General features: G+C 47.6%; 1 protein-coding gene across 4 annotated transcripts in view; it reads left to right on the top strand.

Moving 5' to 3' along the window:
- TRABD2A (TraB domain containing 2A) overlaps positions 1–20415 on the top strand; it is a 174553-nt gene that overhangs the window by 89770 nt on the left and 64368 nt on the right. The window contains exons 2-6 of one of the 4 annotated variants that reach the window (XR_012470680.1): positions 1974–2041; positions 6245–6338; positions 6446–6588; positions 6712–6861; positions 7242–9376. Coding sequence is in view for 1 of the 4 variants with exons in the window: in XM_074196196.1 (XP_074052297.1) it covers positions 6341–6379 (39 nt within the window). In the remaining 3 variants the exon portion in view is untranslated. Of the gene's footprint in view, positions 1–1973; positions 2042–6244; positions 6380–6445; positions 6862–7241; positions 9377–20415 lie in introns of those variants that run through there. The other 3 variants (XR_012470679.1, XR_012470681.1, XM_074196196.1) reach the window with 3 other exon arrangements.

Raw genomic sequence — 20415 nt, 5'->3', positions numbered from 1 at the left:
GTAATGACATAGTGTTTACAAAATGTTTCACTCGGGTCATCCCATGGGATGTTTGTAAGAGCCTTGTGTGGTAGCTACTATTCCTATTTGATATATGGAGAAATAAGAGTCTGGGAGAGGTTAAGTGACTTGCCCGGGGACATGGCTAGTTAGGTGTCTGATGTCAGCTTTGATGAGTCTGTGTGTGTGTGTGTGTGTGTGTGTGTGTGTGTATACACATGTGCATATATTTAGACTAGCCCTATGTTTTAGTTGATATAGAAAGCTCCAGGAAACGCCCATTTCCCAAGACACTGGCAATTGTTCTGCCATTTCTAATCTTGGAATTGGGGCCACGGGAACTTGAATGACTTGCCCAGACCTCGAAGCTGGTCCTAGTGGCTTCTAGGTCTGTTTTCTACCTCCCCCATGTTATCTTTCAAATACGTAATAACTCATTTATAGATGTGAACCATATGGAGAGAACAAGGCAGAACTCCTGTGGGAGGGGCTCCCTGATGGGAACTTTTCCAAACCTGAGCTCTTGATGCCTCTCTTTCAATACAAATTGGTTTCTTTTATGATCCTATTCATTTTATGTATTTAAAAACATAGGACAGCTAAAAGGGCCTCTGACAGAAAACAGCTTGTGAGTTCCCGTATGAAGGGAAGGGGAAGGAGCTTCTAGTCGCGAGGAGAGAATACTTTATCTTTCGCCTTAGAAAGAGGTGGAGGGTGGAGGTAGAGGCAAGTCTCATCCTTCAGGGAGGATGCATGGCCTGCATTTTGGGTTCCCCCCCCAAATAAGGGCCCAGGTGAGTACAGGAATGTTTTTGGTGGGCATCCTCGTGACTCTAGGATTGGTAGGAACCCCTTAGCCTTTCTCCCATTGACCAGGCAGAAGCATTTCTGAGCCAGCTGGCGAATAAAGGGTTGATCCATTATGCTGATCGGCCAGAGACTCCTCCTGGATGCCGGATGCCGGGAGTGCTGACTGAGATGACACAGGTTCTGGTCCCTGAATGTTATCTCCGCATGTTTGTAATGGGACTGGCTCCAGAGCTGCTAGGGGACAGAGCCAGGGAGAAGTGGGGGCTTGCTTGGAGCGTCCTCTCTGAAACAGGTCAGCCTCTTAGCCATGATGTGTCCGCCACATTCCGAGGATGAAGTCTTCACCATCCATAAAGTGGTCTGGGTCAGATGAAGAACTTGTCATGGTTTCCCACATATCCTTTGGCTCGTCATGAATCTGTAAAAGTTGTCCAAGTCTCTGAGTCCAAGGGAGGAAACCGGAGCGGCTGCTCAGAGGGTGACATCACTGGCACCTGTGGCCTGGAAGATTGAGTTTCTGGTGGCCTGAATCCTAGTTCAGGGCTGTCTGTTGTCCCAGCCCAGTCAGGTGGCTGGCTCTGGCCAGGGCTTCTGGATATTTTGGGGAATGAATCTGGAGTTGACTGGTGCCTGGATCTGGCCCTCTAAGAGGAGGCATGGGCATGGAGGGGTCTGGCCTATGAGAGAGAGCAAGTGGCCCACCAGGGGAGTATGCATTGTTGGCTGTCCAAGGAAACCTCATGTTTTTAAATACATAAAACAAATAAGATTACAAAAGAAACCAAACTGCATCAAAAGAGAGAGACATCAAAATATTAAAAAAACATAAAGCCCAAATTCATGAACACAGATTCAGAAAAGAAAAGAAGTTCCCAGGCTTGGTGATGTCAAGGTTGGCCTGGCTCTTACAAGCTGGGATCTGGCAGCCACCCACCCTCAAATGTGTTAATCATAAATTACAGGCATTTATGATTGGGCCACAACTCTGCACCAGACTGTAGCCTCCTCAAGGTTAATCTACACTTTGCTTTACCTCCAGCCCCAACACAAGGCCCTGCACATTTTAGCCACTTAACATTTTGTCTTTTTAAATTCATTTATATAGGATCATAGATTTAGAGTTATAAGGAGCTTCATCTAATACAATACTCTCATTTTTACAGATAAGGAAACTGTGGCACAAGGAGATTAAGTGACTTGACCAAGAATTTACAGCTTGTGGCTATTTGAGGTAAGATTTGAATTCCTATCTTCCAGATTTCAAGTCTGGACACAGTCAGAACATGGAAGAATCACAGCTTGAACTCACAGAATCATAGAATTTGTGAATTGGAAGCAGAGTGTGCTGGAGCCAGTTTAGGTTGGTTCAGGAGAGCCAATCATTAAAGTTTCAGTGTGAGTTTTCTACCTCAAAAACTGGCTAGCAACAAATCAGGGCTTGATTTATTGCTTTGCTCATTGCCTCGATTTAAGAAATTGGTGGAGAAAATATTAGTAATGGAGACTAAATTTAAATGTATATGCTGCTTTACATCCCCACAATACACGTATCCAAGGAGAGCAGATTGTTAGACATTTCCCAATTACTTTTGGTTGGAAGGGATCTCAGAGGCATCTATTCTAGTCCTTGTTTTTTTTTGGTAAGGCAATAACATTAAGTGACTTGTCCAAGGTCACATAGCTAGGTGATTATTAAGTGCCTGAAGTCAAATTTGAACTCAGATCCTACTGACTCCGGGGTTGGTGCACTATCCACTGTGCCACCTAGCTGCCCGTAGTCCTTTTGTTTTTAAAGATGAGCAAGTTGAAGCCGAAAGTATGTAACAAGTCCAAAGTTCATTAGTTTTCCACAACTCAATAAACATACATGATAGGATCATGGGAGGGGGCGGGGAGGAGGGGAGATGACCAAAATAATTATGGTCCCTACCCTCCAGGACCTTCCATTCTATTAGATGAGACAAGAAGTCTACTCACTTCTTTGATGTCTTGTTTCTGTGAGCTTTAAAGGTAGAGGCAGCCTTGGAATTGGGAGAACCAGAGTTCAAATCTGGCCTCAGACACTTACTAGATGTGAGTCTCTGGGCAAGTCATTTGACCTCCCCCCTTCCCAAATTGCCTTGCAAAAAAAATTCAAAAAACAAACAAATAAAAAATGATGAAAGCAAGCATTTTTAAAAAAAGGAAGAAAGGGGGATTATAGGAGCTCATGTTCCCCTTGACCTCTGTTCACTCAGGACTTTGTATTTGATCAAAATTGTTTTTTGGGTTTGTTTGATCACATCTGTCCTTTGTGTACAGAGCTTCTCTCCATCAACACAGGCCCACATCTGCTCTGCATCTCACAGATCAGGAGAGGTGAAGTGACATGTCTAGGATCACAATCAGGATGCCTCAGAGCTCAGGCGTCCTTCTGGGCAGTCCAGGAACAGGGAGCAGAAACAGGAAAATTTGGCCACTGATTGGATGGGGAGAAGGTGGAAATGAGGGAGAAGAAATAAACATGTATTTTATAGAATTTCTGTTGAATTTGGTCCTGGTTGATTATATGACTATTATATGCTATAGTTTCATTGTTTTAGTCTTGCCACTCTCCATGACCCGGTTTGGGGTTTTCTTGGCAAAGATTTTGAAGCGATTTGTCATTTCCTTCTCCAGGACAATTGGACAGATGAGGAAATCAAGGCAAACAGGGTTAATGTGATTTGCCCAGGGTCACACAACTCAGAAGTATCTGAGGTTGGATTTGAACTCAGGTCTTCATGACTCCAGGTTGGGTGCTCTGTCTACTATGCCCTTAGCTGCCCAGTTATATAATTATCACCTCCTAATTAGACATCCAGCTTCCAGACTCTCCCCTCTCCTTCCAGACTCTCCCTCTCTCCCTCTCTGCCCTGCATACAGCTACCAAATAATCTTCCCAATGCACAAAGGGTTCTGAAAGGAAATCTCAGAAGAAGTGGGTTAGCTTGAAGTATGATCACGGACTTTTTGGGGTATGGTTTAGAGAAGCTTGGTGACTTGTCATAGTCACCCAAAGATATAGAAAGCAGAAAAACAAGTCAAGGGCATGGTCACTCTAAAGAGTACCCCCCATGGGGCAAGGACTGACCTCTCCACAATGACTAGCACCCACCCAAGGGGCTAGGACTGACCCCTTCATGTGGGGGCTTCCCCAACATGGGGCTAGAATTGGGGGGCTGGGACGGATCCTTTAAGTTAGGGGGTTTCCCTCACATGATACCAGAATTGACCTGATAAAGCAGAATTGGGCAGGGATAGCAGAGAGATTCAAAGATCTTTGATTTAGAGCTAGTGGAGGGAGGTCTCCAAGGCTGTTTAGGTTGGCTCTTTCCAGATAGGTGAGGTAAGCTGGCCAAGGCAGTGAGGCTCCATCTGAGCCAAGAGTTGAGGTTTTTGTGAACAGGAGTGGCCCCAGGGGCCTTAGGCATCATGGTCTTCAGGCCACAGTAGGAGATTATTAGAGACCCAAAGCCATCTGGGTAGTGCAGTGGATTGAGTGAACTTGGTGTTAGGAGAGTTCCAAGTTCAAATTTGACCTCAGACACTTGCTAGATATGCAGCCTTGTTCAAGGTACCACATTTTTTCCAGCCTCAGTTTGTTTATTTGTAAAACAGGGATAATAATCACAGATTATCCATGTGAAGTGCTTTGTAAACCTTTAAATTATGTGAATGTTAGTTATTTAGGACCTCTGGGCCATCCATGCTGCAGGGCCACTCAGTCTCTGGGGCAGGAATGTTCTTGGATCCACTTGGATCACAGGCCATTCTAGGACCAGATAACCATAGGTGGCCTATATGTCTTCTATGTCCTGTGTTGAGGCCTGGGATACAAGCAGGCAGAAGGTCCCCTCCCCTTCCCTTCTCCCCTCCCCAGGAGGAGACAGCAAGCCATGGAGATGGACAAACCTGCTACATACAAGGCAAATTGGAAATAACTGGCAATGGGGAGCGCTGGAATGGGGAGGGACGGGAGGGCTTTCTGGAAGAGAAGAGATTTTAGCTGGGACCTAAAGGAAGCCAGGGAGATGTTTACAGGGGATTATTGAATGGGGAGGGCAGAGGGGGGGCCAGTCTATGGCAAAAAATGGGCAGCCAGAGACTAGGCCAGAAGCCCCAAAGGATGTGCCAGACACAAGCACAGATGCAGCATATTGGGCTCAAAAATCCCACTCTGTTTTCTTAGGATTATATATGGCGAACATAGTTTTCTAACCCCAAAATCAGGGCATATGGTTTAATAAAGGATTTTTCTTTAGTTTCATTTAACATCCTCCCCCTTGCTTTGCCCCCTCCTTCAATGTTTATAGAAAGGATTAGAACTCAGCTCCCACTACTCTGGAACAGAGCTTCTTGGGTCATGGACCCAGGGCAGCCAGAGAAAGCCTAGGGACTCCTCAGAAGATTATTTTTAAATGCACAAAATACAGTATACCAGGTTATAGGAATTCTATTGAAATAGAATTATCAAAATATATGAAATTTTGTGATTTAATGACTTAATGCCCAGACTTCCTGGACTCTTTCCACAGATGCCTTCAGGTGTTTATGGGCCCCAGGTTGGAACCATGGCTTGATAAGCATTCTTCTTCTTATTGTATCACTCTAATTTCCAGGACTAATCCTCTAATCCCCCCATCCAACTTTAGAATTCCTAAGAAGTGGCCACTAGTTATCATTCGGAAAGAGTCTCACTACTTTCCCCTGTTTTAAAATTTCGTAAAGATGACTGTGATGGTCCCTGCCCACCCTCCACCCCCACCCAGTCCCTGCTTCTGGGGAGGCTGAGGCCGGTGCATCTATTGAACTGCTGTGGGGCTAAAGCCCATCTAATTTCAAAACAGTAGGTTGTGCACCAAAAGGGTGAACCCCAGGAGGGGGAGAGAGAACGAAAGAAAGGAGAAAGAAAGGAAGAAAAGGAAGGAAGAGAAAAGAAGGTAGGAAGGAGGGGGGGCAGCTAGGTGGTGCAGTGGATAGAGCACCGACCCTGAGTCAGGGGACCTGAGTTCAAATCCAGCCTCAGACACTTAATAATGACCTAGCTGTGTGGCTTTGGGCAAGCCACTTAACCCCATTGCCTTAAATAAATAAACAATTTTTAAAGAAGGAAGGACAGGAGGAAGGAAAGAAGAAAGTAGGAAAGGAAGGAAGAAAAGGAAGAAGTAAAGAAAGGAAGGAAGGAAAGGAAGAAGGAAAAAAAGGATGAAGGAAAGAAAGAAAAAAGAGGAAAGAAGAAAGGAAATGGGAGAAATCAGTAGATGACATGGATTAAATTCATATTTTCTTTGTGAAGTGAGACCAGAGTGAGAGATACAAAGAGATAGAGGAGGAACCTGGGGTTAGAGAGGTTCTAAATTTTGGATTAAAACCCCCTTCAACTGACTCCATGCATTCTCTGTTTGCATCACAGACTCAGATTTGAAGTAGGATTCTGAGACCCTTGGAAAGTCATGTGACCTCCCTGCACCTCACTTTCCTTATTTGGAAAATTAAGGGGCCGGCCAGTATGATTTCTTCTAGTTTTATCCCTATACCCTATGACCCCGTGAGTACTGAATTTGTATTATTTTTTTTTTTCATTTTTCATCTTCATTTATTTATTTATTTTTAGGCTTTTTGCAAGGCAAGTGGGGTTAAGTGGCTTGCCCAAGGTCACACAGCTAGGTCATTATTAAGTGTCTGAGCCCGGATTTGAACCCAGGTACTTCTGACTGCAGGGCCGGTGCTTTACCCACTGAGCCACCTAGCTGCCCTGTGAGTACTGAATTTGGAGCCAGGGGATCCTGAATCCTGATTCTGCTTCCTTACATTCCTTGGGAAAACTAATCTCTCTGGGCCTCAGTTACTTCCTCAGTAACAATGAAGGGTTTGTCTTAGGTGCCCTCTAAGACTGTGATTCTGGGAACAGTGAGACCCAGAGCACTTAACTGCAACAAGGGGGCTCAGAGGATCTCTCCTCCCGACTGAACCCTGAGGGCCCTTGGGCTGGTGAGGGCTCCAGCAGCTCTCCAGTTCACCTTCAGCCAGGTAAGGGGAAGTGCTGCCTTGCCCATCTCTGGTCCCACTCGGCTAGGCGTGGAGAGCACATTCCTGCAGCGAGGACTCTTGCCGGCAGAGGGCAGATGCAGATCTTGCAGGGGCTCCAGGTTCAGTGGGGTGGCGGGGGGCAGCGCAGCAGACTTTGTTGGGGTGACTGAAGCATCTCTGCCCTATTGGTCAGAAGGGCAGCTCCCTCCAGAAAATGAAATCTCTGGAAGAAAATAACATGTGGTCACCAAGGAAAGCAAACCCAAGCCAGCCAGAGCCTCAGGAAGCTTTGGGTCCCTTTGGTGGAGGCGTTTGGGGATGGGCATTTCTCACTTCCCCTCTCCCTGCAACTCTTCTGCTTTTATCTTCTCCACTTCTAGGGGTCAAGGTCAAAGCTCGGAATTCCCTCCCCTGCCCTTGTAAATTTATCAGCCCTGGACCCTTCCCCTCTCTCTTTTCTGACCCTGGACATCAAGATGGACTGAACTTTCTCTTCTGCTGCAAATGGCTTGAGCTGGGGACCAAGTACCACCTTGGAGAGAGGAAGAGATACTCTTCCATGACCCATTTTTGGAGATTAGGAGATTCTAGGGTAGGGATTAATTTGCCTGAAAGGACATTTTCTCTAAGGGTCTCAAGGCAGGACTACAAGTAGTCTAGGGCACCAGATTTAGGGGCTTTATTGTAGGGAAGGGGTAGAGATGCCTAATAAAAGTCTGTTGATATAAATGAAAGAATTAAAAAAATTAAAAAAACCTGGATGTTCTGTAATTATAATTATAATGATTAAGTTTGATCCTAAAGAAGAGATGAGAAAATACTCCTCTCTTTTTCCTTTGCAGAGGAGGGGGACAATGAGTGAGAAGTATGACCTACACTGTCTGTCTGGGGTGATGTGTTGGTTAATTTTGTGGAACTATGTTTTTTATTCTCTTTTTTCATTATCTGTTATAAAGGGTGATTTGATAGGTATGAAAGGAGGAAAGATTCATTCGGAAAGAAAGGTTTCATTCATCATGAAAACAAGTTGTCTCTAAAAAGAAAGCATCTAAAAGCGCAGGTGTATTGATTGGCACTCAGAGGACATGGGTTCAAATCTTGACTAGTCACTTGGGAAGGTCATTTTATCTATCTGAGCCTGTGTTCTTATCTGTAAAGGGAGATGCTTTGAATTGATGCCCTCTAAGGCATCTGAAAGATCCCTTCCAGATTTAGATCTGGGAAACGGAGAAGAAAAAAAGAATAAAAGAACCACAGGAAAAGAAGAAAGGAAATCAAGAAGAAGAAACAAGGAAGGAAAGAAAGATCCTTATATGGCCTGGACGGAAGGCTCTTCATCATCCTGATTGCCCTCTCTGAACACTGTCTAATTGATCAACATCCTTTCTGAAATGTGGTACCTAAAACCACCTTGAATACCAAACTGTCAGAGTGATCTGACCATGGCATAGGGCAGCTTGACCTTTACCTCTGGAGGCGTATACATTGTAATACTGAAAGGCATGAGTGATCTGATTGAATCATTGATTTCCTTCTATAATGCAGACATACTTATTTTATGACTCTTATCCATGTACTCCAAAGAGTCTACAGGTAGTTATCTCCAGGTTTTGGAAAATTTCCTTACTTTCCCCCTAAAATTATGAGGGTATCAGTCATTTAACTTTTGTCTGCCTCAGTTTCCTCATCTGTAACATAAGAATAATAGCACTTACTTCCCAAGGTGGTTGTGAGGTTCAGGTGAGATACCAAAGCAACGTGTCTTACAAAACTTAAAACACTGTATAAATGTTATTATTATTTCTTGCTTTTGTCCCATAACCAACCTCTCTTTTTTTGAGGGGGGTTTCAAGGCAAATGGGGTTACGTGGCTTGCCCAAGGCCACACAGCTAGGTAATTATTAAGTGTCTGAGACTGGATTTGAACCCAGGTACTCCTGACTCCAGGGCTGGTGCTTTATCCACTGTGCCACCTAGCCTTAATTTCTGTTGTATTCCAGAGTTCCTCATGAATCACACATTGACCTTGGCTCAATCTCACCATGTTCCTTTCTCTTGTCCTTCTCTGGGATGATCATTTTTAGGTCAGAGGCAATGGTGTTTTAAAATAAGCTGCCTTACAACAACACCAATGAAATATTTGCACTGAAAAGCTGTGTCTTTGCTATTGTGGGAAGTTTGGGGGCTGGATTCAATAAAAGTGCTTTTTTTTTTCCCTTTTCTGATGCTTTCCCTTTTTATATCACATCCATCTCTCCTTCCTCTCCTACCCAGTGAGCCCTGGAACAAAGATAAAAAACCAAAAGAAAAAAAGTTCAGCAAAACTAACCAACTCATCAACCAGATTGGGCCCTCACTTATGGTCTCCCTCTTTTTCATTGAAAGGAGAGAAGCACATTTTCTCAACTCTCTTCTGGGATTAGTCTTGGTTATTATTATTATTATCATGACATCATGTTCAGTTTAGGGTTTTTTTGGTGCATCCTGTTTGCACTGTTGCAAACATTGTGTGTGTTGTTAACTTGGTTTTACTCCATTGCATCTGTAGGTCTTCTGTTTCTTTGAATTCTTTGTATTCATCATTTCCTATGATATAGTAATATTCCATTACCTTCATGTATCACAATTGTTTTTGGCATTCCTTAACTGATTTCTAGGTCTTTGCTACCATAAAAGCGCTGCTATAAATATTTTGAAATATTTAGAATCTTTCTTTTTTCTGTTGGTTTCTTTGCTGTATATGCCTAATACTAACAGTGGGGTCTCTGAGTCAAGTAGCATGGTCCTTTTATTCACTTTTTAAAAGCATAATTCCAAATTGCTTTCTGAAAGGCAATAATTCGGAGCTTCAATATATATATATGTATATATACATATATATGTATATATACATATATATATATATATATAGTTTATTATTGCTGGGCATGGTGATGAATACCTGTAATCCTTGCTATTGGGGTGGCTGAGGCTAATGGTTCTAAACTGTAGGGGGATATATTAACAAGGGGGAAAATAGTCCAGCATAGAAATGGAGCAGGTCAAAGTTCCTGTACCAAACAGTAGCAGGACTGGCCCACAAATAGCACTTCCAGCCTCAGGGAGATAAGGAGATCCGTTTTTGTAAAACAAACAACAGAAACAATCACCTTGGTGTATTATTGTGCTTGTCTTCCACACTGCTTCTTTAATATGGCTCTATTGGGGGGCACTGACCAAGGAAGACCCAGTCCTTAGAAAATGCTCAGTTTACCCTTGTAGAGGATACAGAGAATGCTCATATATTCCCTTCCTGGTTTGAATTCAACAAAGAATTTTGGGGAACTGGTGTATGGCCATGAAAATCTGAGGGTTGATAGACTGAGCTAGCAAAGTCTTCTGACTGGAGAGATAGAACTGATGACCCAGACGTATTGAATTAGATCTGAGTTTCAAAACCAAAGAGTCTGCCAGCTTATCTCTCATCTTTTTCCTTCTTGGCCAAATGTGAGACAGAGCTGTCATTACTTGCTTGGTAGAGTAGGAGAAGCAAGTCATCTTCCACCACTGAATAAGTCTAAGTCCATAGACCCTCTCATGGGTGTTTGTTCCCCACTGATCTTAGGCAACTGTGCATTCAAAGATAGACATAATCCTGTGGATTTCGAAGGCTTGGAAGAACTATTAAGACACCAACTCCTGGAAATGAGCAAATTTAAAATTAATATCCTGCATACCATACCTTCCCTTCCCACCCTCCCAATACTTGTAGATTCCTTCCCAAGGACTTCTTGAAACTTGCATTTATAGAAAATCTAGAAACTTACATTTATAGAAAATTATCAGATCTCATAAGGAAAGCATTCCAAATGTTTTTGATGGCATGGAAACTTTGCTTTTAAGAAAAATTCATGGAATGTTAGCCAAGAGGTCAAATTTTATGGCTATATATGTGAGTGGATGTGTATACATATGTAAGCTATATACACATACATAGGTATGCATTACCCATAGTAATAAAGGAATATGTTGCCAAGCGCCCATGTTAATAAAACTATGGAATGATGAATAAAACTTAAGTTAATAAGGTTGGGGATGGAAGCTGTGGTTATAATAAAAATTCCCTCCGTTTTTATGTTTCCCTTTCTCCAATTATATTAAAAAATAAATGGCATATATTTTGATGGGGAATGGGAGGATGACCCAGGCTTGACACTTTTTAACCAGATAATTGGCTACTTTTCAACTGAAATTCTCAATGCCAAAATACAATTGAGGTCAAGTTTGAATCTGGGGTGAGGGATGCTAATTACTGCCCACTTAACTCACATTTATGTGATTGTGTGGGAATTTATGAAAAGATGTGTTTGAAAGTTTACCATAGTTGGGGGTGGAGAGTTGATGCAAGAATGGATATTAGGTTATATGATAAAGTCATGGGTATGGAGGGGAGCTTTGAAGTTTTCTAAGGTGATGAGGAAACTGAGGATCAGGCAGGTGAAGTAACTTGACTAAGAAAATGCCATTTGAACTGAGGTCCTCTTTCCTCAGTACCAGAGTGGGGATGTGTGGTTGAGGGGCTAGAGTCAGGAGCAGTAGTATGTCGCACCCTCTCCCCATATGAAGGTTACCCTTAGAACTTGGAAATGTTAAGTGCCTCCTCTTGGGGCATTACTTGAGATGGAAAAATGGGGACAGGTGTGGTTAATGAACCAGGTCCATTCAAAGGTGAAAGTCCAAAGAGAATTGGTGGTCAGTGCCAAGTCTGGGTGGCATTGGATTTTCTTCAAACCTAAGACTCCCAATTTCTGTTGAGGGCAGAATCATCCTTTTAGGTCACCAGGAACACAAACCTTGGAGGCTTTCTTGACTCTTTCCTCTCCCTTGGGGGTGTGGGAATGGTTTGTCCAAAGACATAGAGATAGGAAATGGAATTCCACATGCAGAAAATAGGATTGTTTGAAATGTGGACTGTGAGCAGAAGGCAAACATACAATAAACTCAGAAAGACCAACTAGAGTCAAAAACAAAATACAAACAATCCTCGCCCTCAAGGAGCTTATTATCATCAACTGGGGGAAATGACATGAAGAGAGAAAAGTGAATACAAAATATGTTTGGAGGGGAGAGCACCAAAAGGCATTCTCAAACTTCATCTGAGTTTTGAAAAAGAAAAGGTTTGATGAGAGGCAAAAGTGAAAAGAGAATGCATCCTAGGTATGGGGAACTGCCAAGACAAGCACATGGAGAGAGGAGATGAAATGGCGTTTACAGAGAGTAGGAAATAGTGAGAACTGACTGGAGTATGTGGAGGGGAGTCATGTTTAAGAAGACTGGGAAGATCAGAAGGTTTCAGGCTGTGAAAGAGAGGTTGTGTATAGTTTATTCGACTCTCTGCGACTGCATTCAAAGATTTCTTGGCAAAGATACCAGAGTGGTTTGCCATTTTCTCCTGTAGCTCATTTTTACAGATGAGGAAATTGAGGCAAACAGGGTTAAGTGATATAGCAAATAAATGTTGGAGGCTGAATTTGAACTTAGGTCTTCCTGATTCCAGGCCCAGCACTCAATCAATTGTGTCACCTGGCTGCCCCATGAAAAGCATATAAATGCCAAACTATCGACTTTCCTTTTGGTCCAAGAAGTAGCCGGGAGCCACTCATTCAAGGTATCCAATAGACATATGAGATGAGGTCAGGAGAAAAAGACAAGGGCAAGATAGAGAGATCTGGAACCATCAGCATAGTGATGGAACCTGATGAGTTAGGAGGGGATCGGAGAGAGAATCTAGGAGAAGAGGGGAGCCAGCGGGATCAGGGCTACAGAGATATCAAAATGGTTGAGGTCTGACAGGAACCTATTAGATTCAATAATTAAAAGATCACTGGCAACTTTGGAAAGAGTAGTTTCATTTTTAAAAAAAGATTGGTTTTTCTTTGGTTTTATTTTATATTTATATATTTTATTTTTATATTATTATATTTATATTATATATTAACATTTTATATTAATCTCCAGAAGAAAAACTAGTCTACTTCATTTGTGAAGATATTGTGTGCTAGAAAGTGGTTTGTTAGTTTTTGCTGGGCTCAATATCACATTTTGACCTGTATAAGTGGGTGTAGGTGGACTGAATGGGCCAGGCCCACAGGGCTGATCACTTTACTAATATTACCTCATCTGATCTGAGCTTTTATACCTTTTTAACATTTAAAGATACTGAGGCAAACAGGTTATGTGTCTTGCATAGGGCCGGTCACTCAGGAGGCTATATTTGAACTCAGGTCTTCTTGACTCCTGGTCCAGTGTTCTGTGTACTTTGAAAATGAGGGAAAAAAAGGTTTTGCACAGCCATGGAGTATTACAGTAGAATCAATGAGTGGTGACGGCTCAGTTGAAATAAGAATAGAGGATTTAGTCAGTAGGGATGTATAATTTTCTCTTGTCTTTTTGAGCACCATATGAGAAGGAATAGAGAAGGTAGAGAAGGTAAGAGTGATCTGGACCTGGGGTTATTGGCATAGCATGATGAGCAAGGCATTCATGAGTAGAGGGTAACATGCATTCCATCTGGTTCTTTAAGGAGTGCAGACTGGGACGAGAGGAGTGTAGCCAGAGCAGAGGTGATGACCTGGGACACTTCTGAGGGGTAGACAGATTGGTTGCTGCCAAAATGGAGAATAGTTCAGGAGGAACTGGCATTAAGAGAGCTGGAACAATAAGCCACTATGATCAGATAAAGGAATTCCCAAGTTCTTGGTCATGGAAATGGAATACTTGGGAATGACAGCAGGAACAAGGGTGCTGGGGTGCCATCCCTGGAGAATTAGGAGGTTGAACCAGGTGTTCTGCCATTGATCTCCTAACTCTAAAATAGTTTCTTCATATAAGGGGAAACCTGAAAATGTATCCTTACCACAGTCTGTAAAATTGAGCTTTACTTGGGAAATACTTAGGAAGTCTCTAGGGAAAGTTAGAACATTCCTTTTCAGAAAAGGATTTCATAATATCCTGCATTGACAGTCATTCTGTCTTTTTTTTTTTTTTGATACTCCAATAGAGTGGAAGCTTCTTGAGGGCAGGTATTGCTTTAATTTTGGATCTATCTTTAGAGGCAAATACAATGATTCACACAATAGACTTAAATAATAATATGTTGATTGCCTGAGAAATCTGTGTCTGCCTTCACTGGTGCAAAGAACGACCCCTTTCACACAAGGCTTTAATGATTTAGTGAGGTCCTCTCAAAATTCATTCCCTGGTACAAGCCTCTTTGAACTTAGGTTGAACCTCAGAGAACAGACACAACAGCCTTAGTAGGACTGTTCCCTTTTTTGTTTGTTGTAGGGCATGTGACTGCTGCCAGAGCATCCCCTGAATAGGGAGCAAGTAGTCAAAGCTCAAAAGAAAGCTGGGGAAAATAATGGAAAAGTTCAAGAAACAGACAAGGAGAAATATTTTGTCTTTGTGGACCTTTGTCTTGTCATTTAAAATGATCTCTAAGGTCCTTTCCAACTAGAAATCCTAGGGTCCACCAAAGGCACCGTGTGGCCAGAAGCAGACCTGGGCAGAATCCCAGCATTAAGGATCCAAGCTGAACTTGGAGAAAGGGGAAGAGGGAAGGGGATGAACTTATGATTTCATTCAGTTAAGGAAATGCTTGTGAAGAAATGCCTTCAAAAATGCAGGTGGGCATGTTCTTGGCAATATCAAAATGCTGTTTAAAGCAGTGACTTTTCTATATCTCCCTAGGGATATAAAGAATAGCAAAAAGACAGATAGTTGGTACTCTACCTTTCAGTCAGGAAGACCTGGGTTCAAATGCTACCTCACTTGCTGGATGTATGACCCATCACAAGTCACTCACACTCTCATGCCTCAGTTTCCTCATTTGTAAAATCAGGGATTGTAAGAACTCAGTGACCTCTAAATTTTCCTCCAGTTCTCTATCTGTTGATCCTTTGAGTTTGAGAGCTGTTAAGTAATGTGCTTCCTTTGTACAGCTCGTGTCTGAAGCAAGATTGGAGTTCGGGCAGATTCCAGTGAGAGATTCCCATGTGTTAGAGGGCCAATACTGTCTCTTCCAAATTCTGACTTCTACAACTGTCATTGACCCCTTCCTGAAGGTCTTCATGCCAGATCTTCACATGGATGTTTTGTGGCCCACCTGTGCTAGAGCTTTCTGAACTCATATTGGTCAGCCAGTCAGGCATGTTGTGATTTGTCTCAAATGTGGTGACATCACGTCAATGCCACTAACTTGACCCTGGATAAGTCACTTCACCCTGATTGCCTGGCATCCAGGGCCATCCTGATTCATATCTGGTCACTGACTGGAGGAGAAAGTGAGGCTGGGGACTTAGCATGGCCTCCCCTCACTCAAATCCAAGTCATGTGCTTGTCATGGCATCACCTCCCTGATGTCATGGTTTTCTTCCAGAATCAAGGCTGTCATGGGACAAGAACCACCAAGTGGCCGCCTCCTGAAACATTTCCTCCTAAGTCTTGCTTTTGAATTGGGTTGCCCAAATCTCTTCTTTCTCGAGGGCAGGGATACCCTTTTATTTCAATGATGGTGGTTATTCAGTAGTGTCTGACTCTTTGTAACCTCATTTGACAATTTTCTTGGCAAAGATACTGGAGTAGTCTGTTGATTACCTTTCCAGATCATTTTGCAAATGAGGGAACTGAGGCAAACAAAGTGAAGTGACTTGACCAGGCAAGATCTGAACTCAGGAAGATGAGTTTTCCAGCTCCATGCCTGGTCTCTCTATCCACTGTGCCACCAATTAACTAGCTTTTATTTTTCTCTTCCTTACCGTCCCCCTCTCCCCCAACAATTTTGTTGCATTGAGTGTACTGTCTGTTTGTCTATCTATCCATTCGTCCGTGTATCCAATTCATATATCCATGTATCCATCCACGTATCCACTATCCACGTATCCACTATCCACGTATCCATGTATCATCAATCATCTATCATCCATCCACCCGTCCATCCACCCATCCACCCGTCCATCCATCCACCCGTCCATCCATCCATCCACCCGTCCGTCCATCCATCCACCCATCCATCCGTCTGTCCGTCTGTCCGTCCATCCACCCGTCCATCCACCCATCCACCCACCCATCCATCTATTTACTATTTTGATTTCAATATAATCGGCGTCCTTGTTAATTTTACCCATTTAAAAATATTCTTCTGAGAAGGGGTCCACGACCCCCCCAAAGAGTCCTGAGACGTAAACGGGAGCTCGGAACCCAGCTCTCCTTTGAGGGGCCCCCTCTTTCTGTCCACTTGTCTGGCTCCAAGGCTCCCCGGCTGGCACGTGACGGCGTCTCCAAGCTGCTCAGGACCCTCGCGGAGCGGGGTCGGGGCGGGGGTCCGGGCCCCCCGGCCCGAGTCCAGCTCGCAAGTTTGTAGTCCGACCGATGGCTCGTTCCGTTTGGTTTTGTTCTTTAAATGTTCTGGAATGGAGAGTGCTTCGCGGAGAGGTGGCAGGGGGCTTTGGGGGCTGGGCGTGGGGACGAGTCCGAGAGGCTCAGACCAGATGAATGGGGGCCCCCAAGGGCTGGGGCGGGCGGGGGAGGGGAGGAAGTTTGGGGGAGAGGCCTCACGTGGCCAATCGCCGGAGTTTGACTTTGTACCTCCATCCAGAGGCTGCGCTCGGAATTACAAAAAGAGAAGAAGAAGGAAAAAAAGAAAAAAGAGGAGCGAGAGAGTGAGAGAGTGAGTGAGTGAGTGAGTGAGTGAGTGAGCGAGCCAGGGGAGCGCGGAGGGCGCGGAGGACGCGCCCCTCTCCTCTGCGCCATGGCGGGCTGGGCGCCCCTCGGCGGCTCGGCCGCCCCGGCCCCGGGGCAGGGGGAGGCCGGGGACTGAGAGCGGCCGGCCAGCCCGGCACCCCCGCGCTGGGGGGGGGGGGGGCACCCCGTCCGCAGCCCCCCGAGCCGCGATGGGCCGGATGAGCCCCTGGAGCTTGGTCCTCCACACCTTCTTCCTTCTGCCCGCGGCCGGAGACGCCTCCAAGCCGGCCCCGGCCCCGGCCCCGGCCCCGGCCCCGGCCCCGGCCCCGGCCCCGGCCCCGGCCCCGGCCCCGGCCCCGGCCCCGGCGGGGGATGCCTGCAAAGCCGGGACCCAAGTAAGTGGTCGGAGGAAGAGGAGGGGCAGAGGAAGGGGGGGGAGAGAGGGGAGAAAAACGGGGAGGAAGGGAGAGAGAAAGGAGAGAAAAGAGGAGAGGAGAGGAGAGGAGGGGAGGGGAGGGGAGGGAGAGGAGAGGAGGGGAGAGGAGGGGAGAGGGGAGGAGAGGAGAGGAGGGGAGGGGAGGGGAGGGGAGAGGAGAGGAGAGGAGGGGAGGAGGGGAGGGGAGGGGAGGGAGAGGAGAGGAGAGGAGAGGAGAGGAGGGGAGAGGAGGGAGAGGGGAGGAGAGGAGAGGAGGGGAGGGGAGGGGAGGGGAGGGGAGGGGAGGGGAGGAGAGGAGAGGAGAGGAGGGGGAGAGGAGAGGAGAGGAGGGGAGAGGAGAGGAGGGGAGGGGAGAGGGAGGGGAGGAGAGGGGAGGGGAGGGGAGGGGAGGGGAGAGGAGAGGAGAGGAGAGGAGAGGGAGAGGAGGAGGAGAGGAGAGGAGAGGAGAAGAGGGGAGAGGAGGGGAGAGGAGAGGAGAGGAGAGGAGAGGGGAGAGGAGGGGAGGAGAGGAGAGGAGAGGAGAGGGGAGGGGAGGGGAGGGGAGGGGAGGGGAGAGGAGGAGGAGGGGAGAGGAGAGGAGAGGAGGGGAGGAGGAGGGGGAGAGGAGGGGAGGGGAGGGGAGGGGAGGAGGGGAGGGGAGGGGAGAGGAGAGGAGAGGAGGGGAGGGGAGAGGAGAGGAGGGGGAGAGGAGGGGAGGAGAGGAGAGGAGAGGAGGGGAGGGGAGGGGAGGGGAGGGGAGGGGAGAGGAGAGGAGAGGAGAGGAGGGGAGAGGAGAGGAGAGGAGGGGAGAGGAGAGGAGGAGAGGAGGGGAGAGGAGGGGAGGGGAGGGGAGGGGAGAGGAGAGGAGAGGAGAGGAGAGGAGAGGGAGGGGAGAGGAGAGGAGAGGAGGGGAGGGGAGGGGAGAGGAGGGGAGAGGAGAGGAGAGGAGAAGAGGAGGAGGGGAGGAGGGGAGAGGGGAGGAGAGGAGAGGAGGGGAGGGGAGGGGAGGGGAGGGGAGGGGAGAGGAGAGGAGAGGAGAGGAGAGGAGAGGAGGGGAGAGGAGAGGAGAGGAGAAGAGGGGAGAGGAGGGGAGAGGAGAGGAGAGGAGAAGAGGGGAGAGGAGGGGAGGGGAGGGGAGAGGAGGGGAGGGGAGAGGAGAGGAGAAGAGGGGAGAGGAGGGGAGGGGAGGGGAGAGGAGGGGAGAGGAGGGGAGGGGAGGGGAGAGGAGAGGAGAGGAGAGGAGAGGAGGGGAGGGGAGAGGAGGGGAGGGGAGGGGAGAGGAGAGGAGAGGAGAGGAGGGGAGAGGAGAGGGGAGGAGGGGAGAGGGGAGGAGGGGAGAGGGGAGGAGGAGGAGAGGGGAGGAGAGGAGAGGAGAGGAGAGGGGAGGGGAGGGGAGGGGAGGGGAGAGGAGAGGAGAGGAGGGGAGAGGGGAGGAGGGGAGAGGGGAGGAGAGGAGAGGGGAGGAGAGGAGAGGAGGGGAGAGGAGAGGAGGGAGAGGGGAGGGGAGGGGAGGGGAGGGGAGAGGAGAGGAGAGGAGAGGAGAGGGGAGGGAGGAGGGGAGAGGAGAGGAGGGGAGGGGGAAGAGAAGGGGAAGGAAGCAAAAGAGGAGAGAAGAAGGGATGGGGGTGAGGAGAATGGAAGGGGAAGAAAAAAAGAAGAGAAAGGGAGAAGTAAGAAAAGGAGGAGAAGAGGGCAAAGGGAATGAGAAGGAAGGGGAAAGAAAAGGGGGAAGAGAAAGGAAACGAAGGGGAAGGGGAGAAGGAGGAAGGTGGAGAGAAGTAGTGAGAAGGAAGCAGGGAGAGTGGAGAGGACAGAAGGGGAGAGAGTGATGCGAGGAAGAGGAGGAGAGCGGGGAGGCCGGCAGCGGGAACTTGGGGCGCCAGGGCCGGCTGCTCCTCCTTCCCGAGCGCCTCCAAGCCAAGCGCCAGGTGTGGGGGGCGGCCAGCCGGGGCTGGGGGGAGTCATTGTTCTGCCAGTTTCCCCTCCCCGCCCCCGCCTCCACCTTTCCTCGACTCTCCCCAACTTTCCCCAACTTTCCCCGACTTTCCCCGACTTTCCCCGACTTTCCCCGACTTTCCCCGACTTTCCCCGACTTTCCCCGACTTTCCTCGACTTCCCCCGACTTTCCCTAACTTTCCCCCGACTCTCCCCGACTCTCCCCGACTTTCCCTCTCCGCTTCCTGCTCCCCCCCGGGCCCTTCAGGGTGAGGGGCCGCTCGTTCGTGCTGGCCCTGGGCACCCGGCTGGGGGCGCCTAAGCAGGGACAGGCAGCTCCCAGGTGCCCGCGCCCAGGCTGCCCCCCGTGCTGGCGGCAGGGCGCCCCCGGCCCCGGGCGCTGCTGCGAGCCGTGACTTCCCCCGCGGTGCCGGGCGCCTTTGATCTGGCTGCCTGCTGAGCCCCCTTCTTTTCAGCCGAGGGGGAAGGGCTAGGGGAGCCCGGGGCTTGGAGAGTGAGCCCGCGAGCGGCAGGGAGGGCTCGGGGGTGCTGGGCTTGCGTGCGTGTGGGCCCCCCGCCCTTTACACCTCGCAGCTCCGGGTCATCCATGTCCGAGACACTCCCTGAGCCCCACGGCTCTGGCCTCTCACAGTCCGGACACAACCCAGCCTCGACGGCCACAATTTCCCTCCTGGCCAGTGACCCACAGGGGGAAAAGGCACCTTCGGAGTTCTTTGGGTCCAGCCCCCTCGGACTTCAGAGACGTTAAGTGAAAGGACTCCGAGGGGCGCCCAGAGCGCAGCCGCTCCAACCTCTTTCATCTTCCAAGCTTTAGAACCTTCCGGGCTTGGAGAAGGGAAAGAAATACTTTGCAGGCAGTTACTCGAATGAGCCTAGAACCCAGGACCTCTGACTCTGGAGCCAGCTCTTATCCCCGACTCCTAGCAGTCCCGGTAGTGAATGATTTTTGGGGTATTGGAAGGGGACCAGATTAGTCAGAAAACTTCACCTTTATCAAAGGAGAACCAATCCTTTTAACAGAGGAAGAAACTGAGTCTCAGGAAGATCAAACCATTTGCTGCAAGATCACACAGATAACAGGTTGGATCTGAACCCAGTTCTCCCTGACTCCGGAGGCCCAAAGACTACAGCCTCCTGAAGAGGAAAATCGGGGCTGATGAGTGGAGTGCAGCGGGAAAAGATGCTTGGTCCAGAATCGTCCTGTCCTGGTTCCGAGGTTATCGGCCATATGACCTTGCATTTCAGTCATTCAACCGTGGGCCTGAGATTTCTCAGTTGTAAAGGAGTACCCCAAAATCCTTTATAGTCCCCAAGTTTCTCCGTTTTGTTGCTGGCCCCAGTCCCTTGTCCAGTCTCCCTACTGGGGCTCTCTCTTCTGCTGAGAGCCGCCCTTACCCTGGTTTCAGATCATTTTCTATTAACATCCCCTCTCCTTTAGGCCTTCAGAACACTAGATGTTT

Source organism: Macrotis lagotis, chromosome 1, assembly GCF_037893015.1.
Source record: "Macrotis lagotis isolate mMagLag1 chromosome 1, bilby.v1.9.chrom.fasta, whole genome shotgun sequence".
In the NCBI taxonomy this organism is placed as follows: domain Eukaryota; kingdom Metazoa; phylum Chordata; class Mammalia; order Peramelemorphia; family Peramelidae; genus Macrotis; species Macrotis lagotis.
Note: the sequence above shows the minus strand (reverse complement) of the source record. Positions and strands in the feature narration are given on the sequence as shown.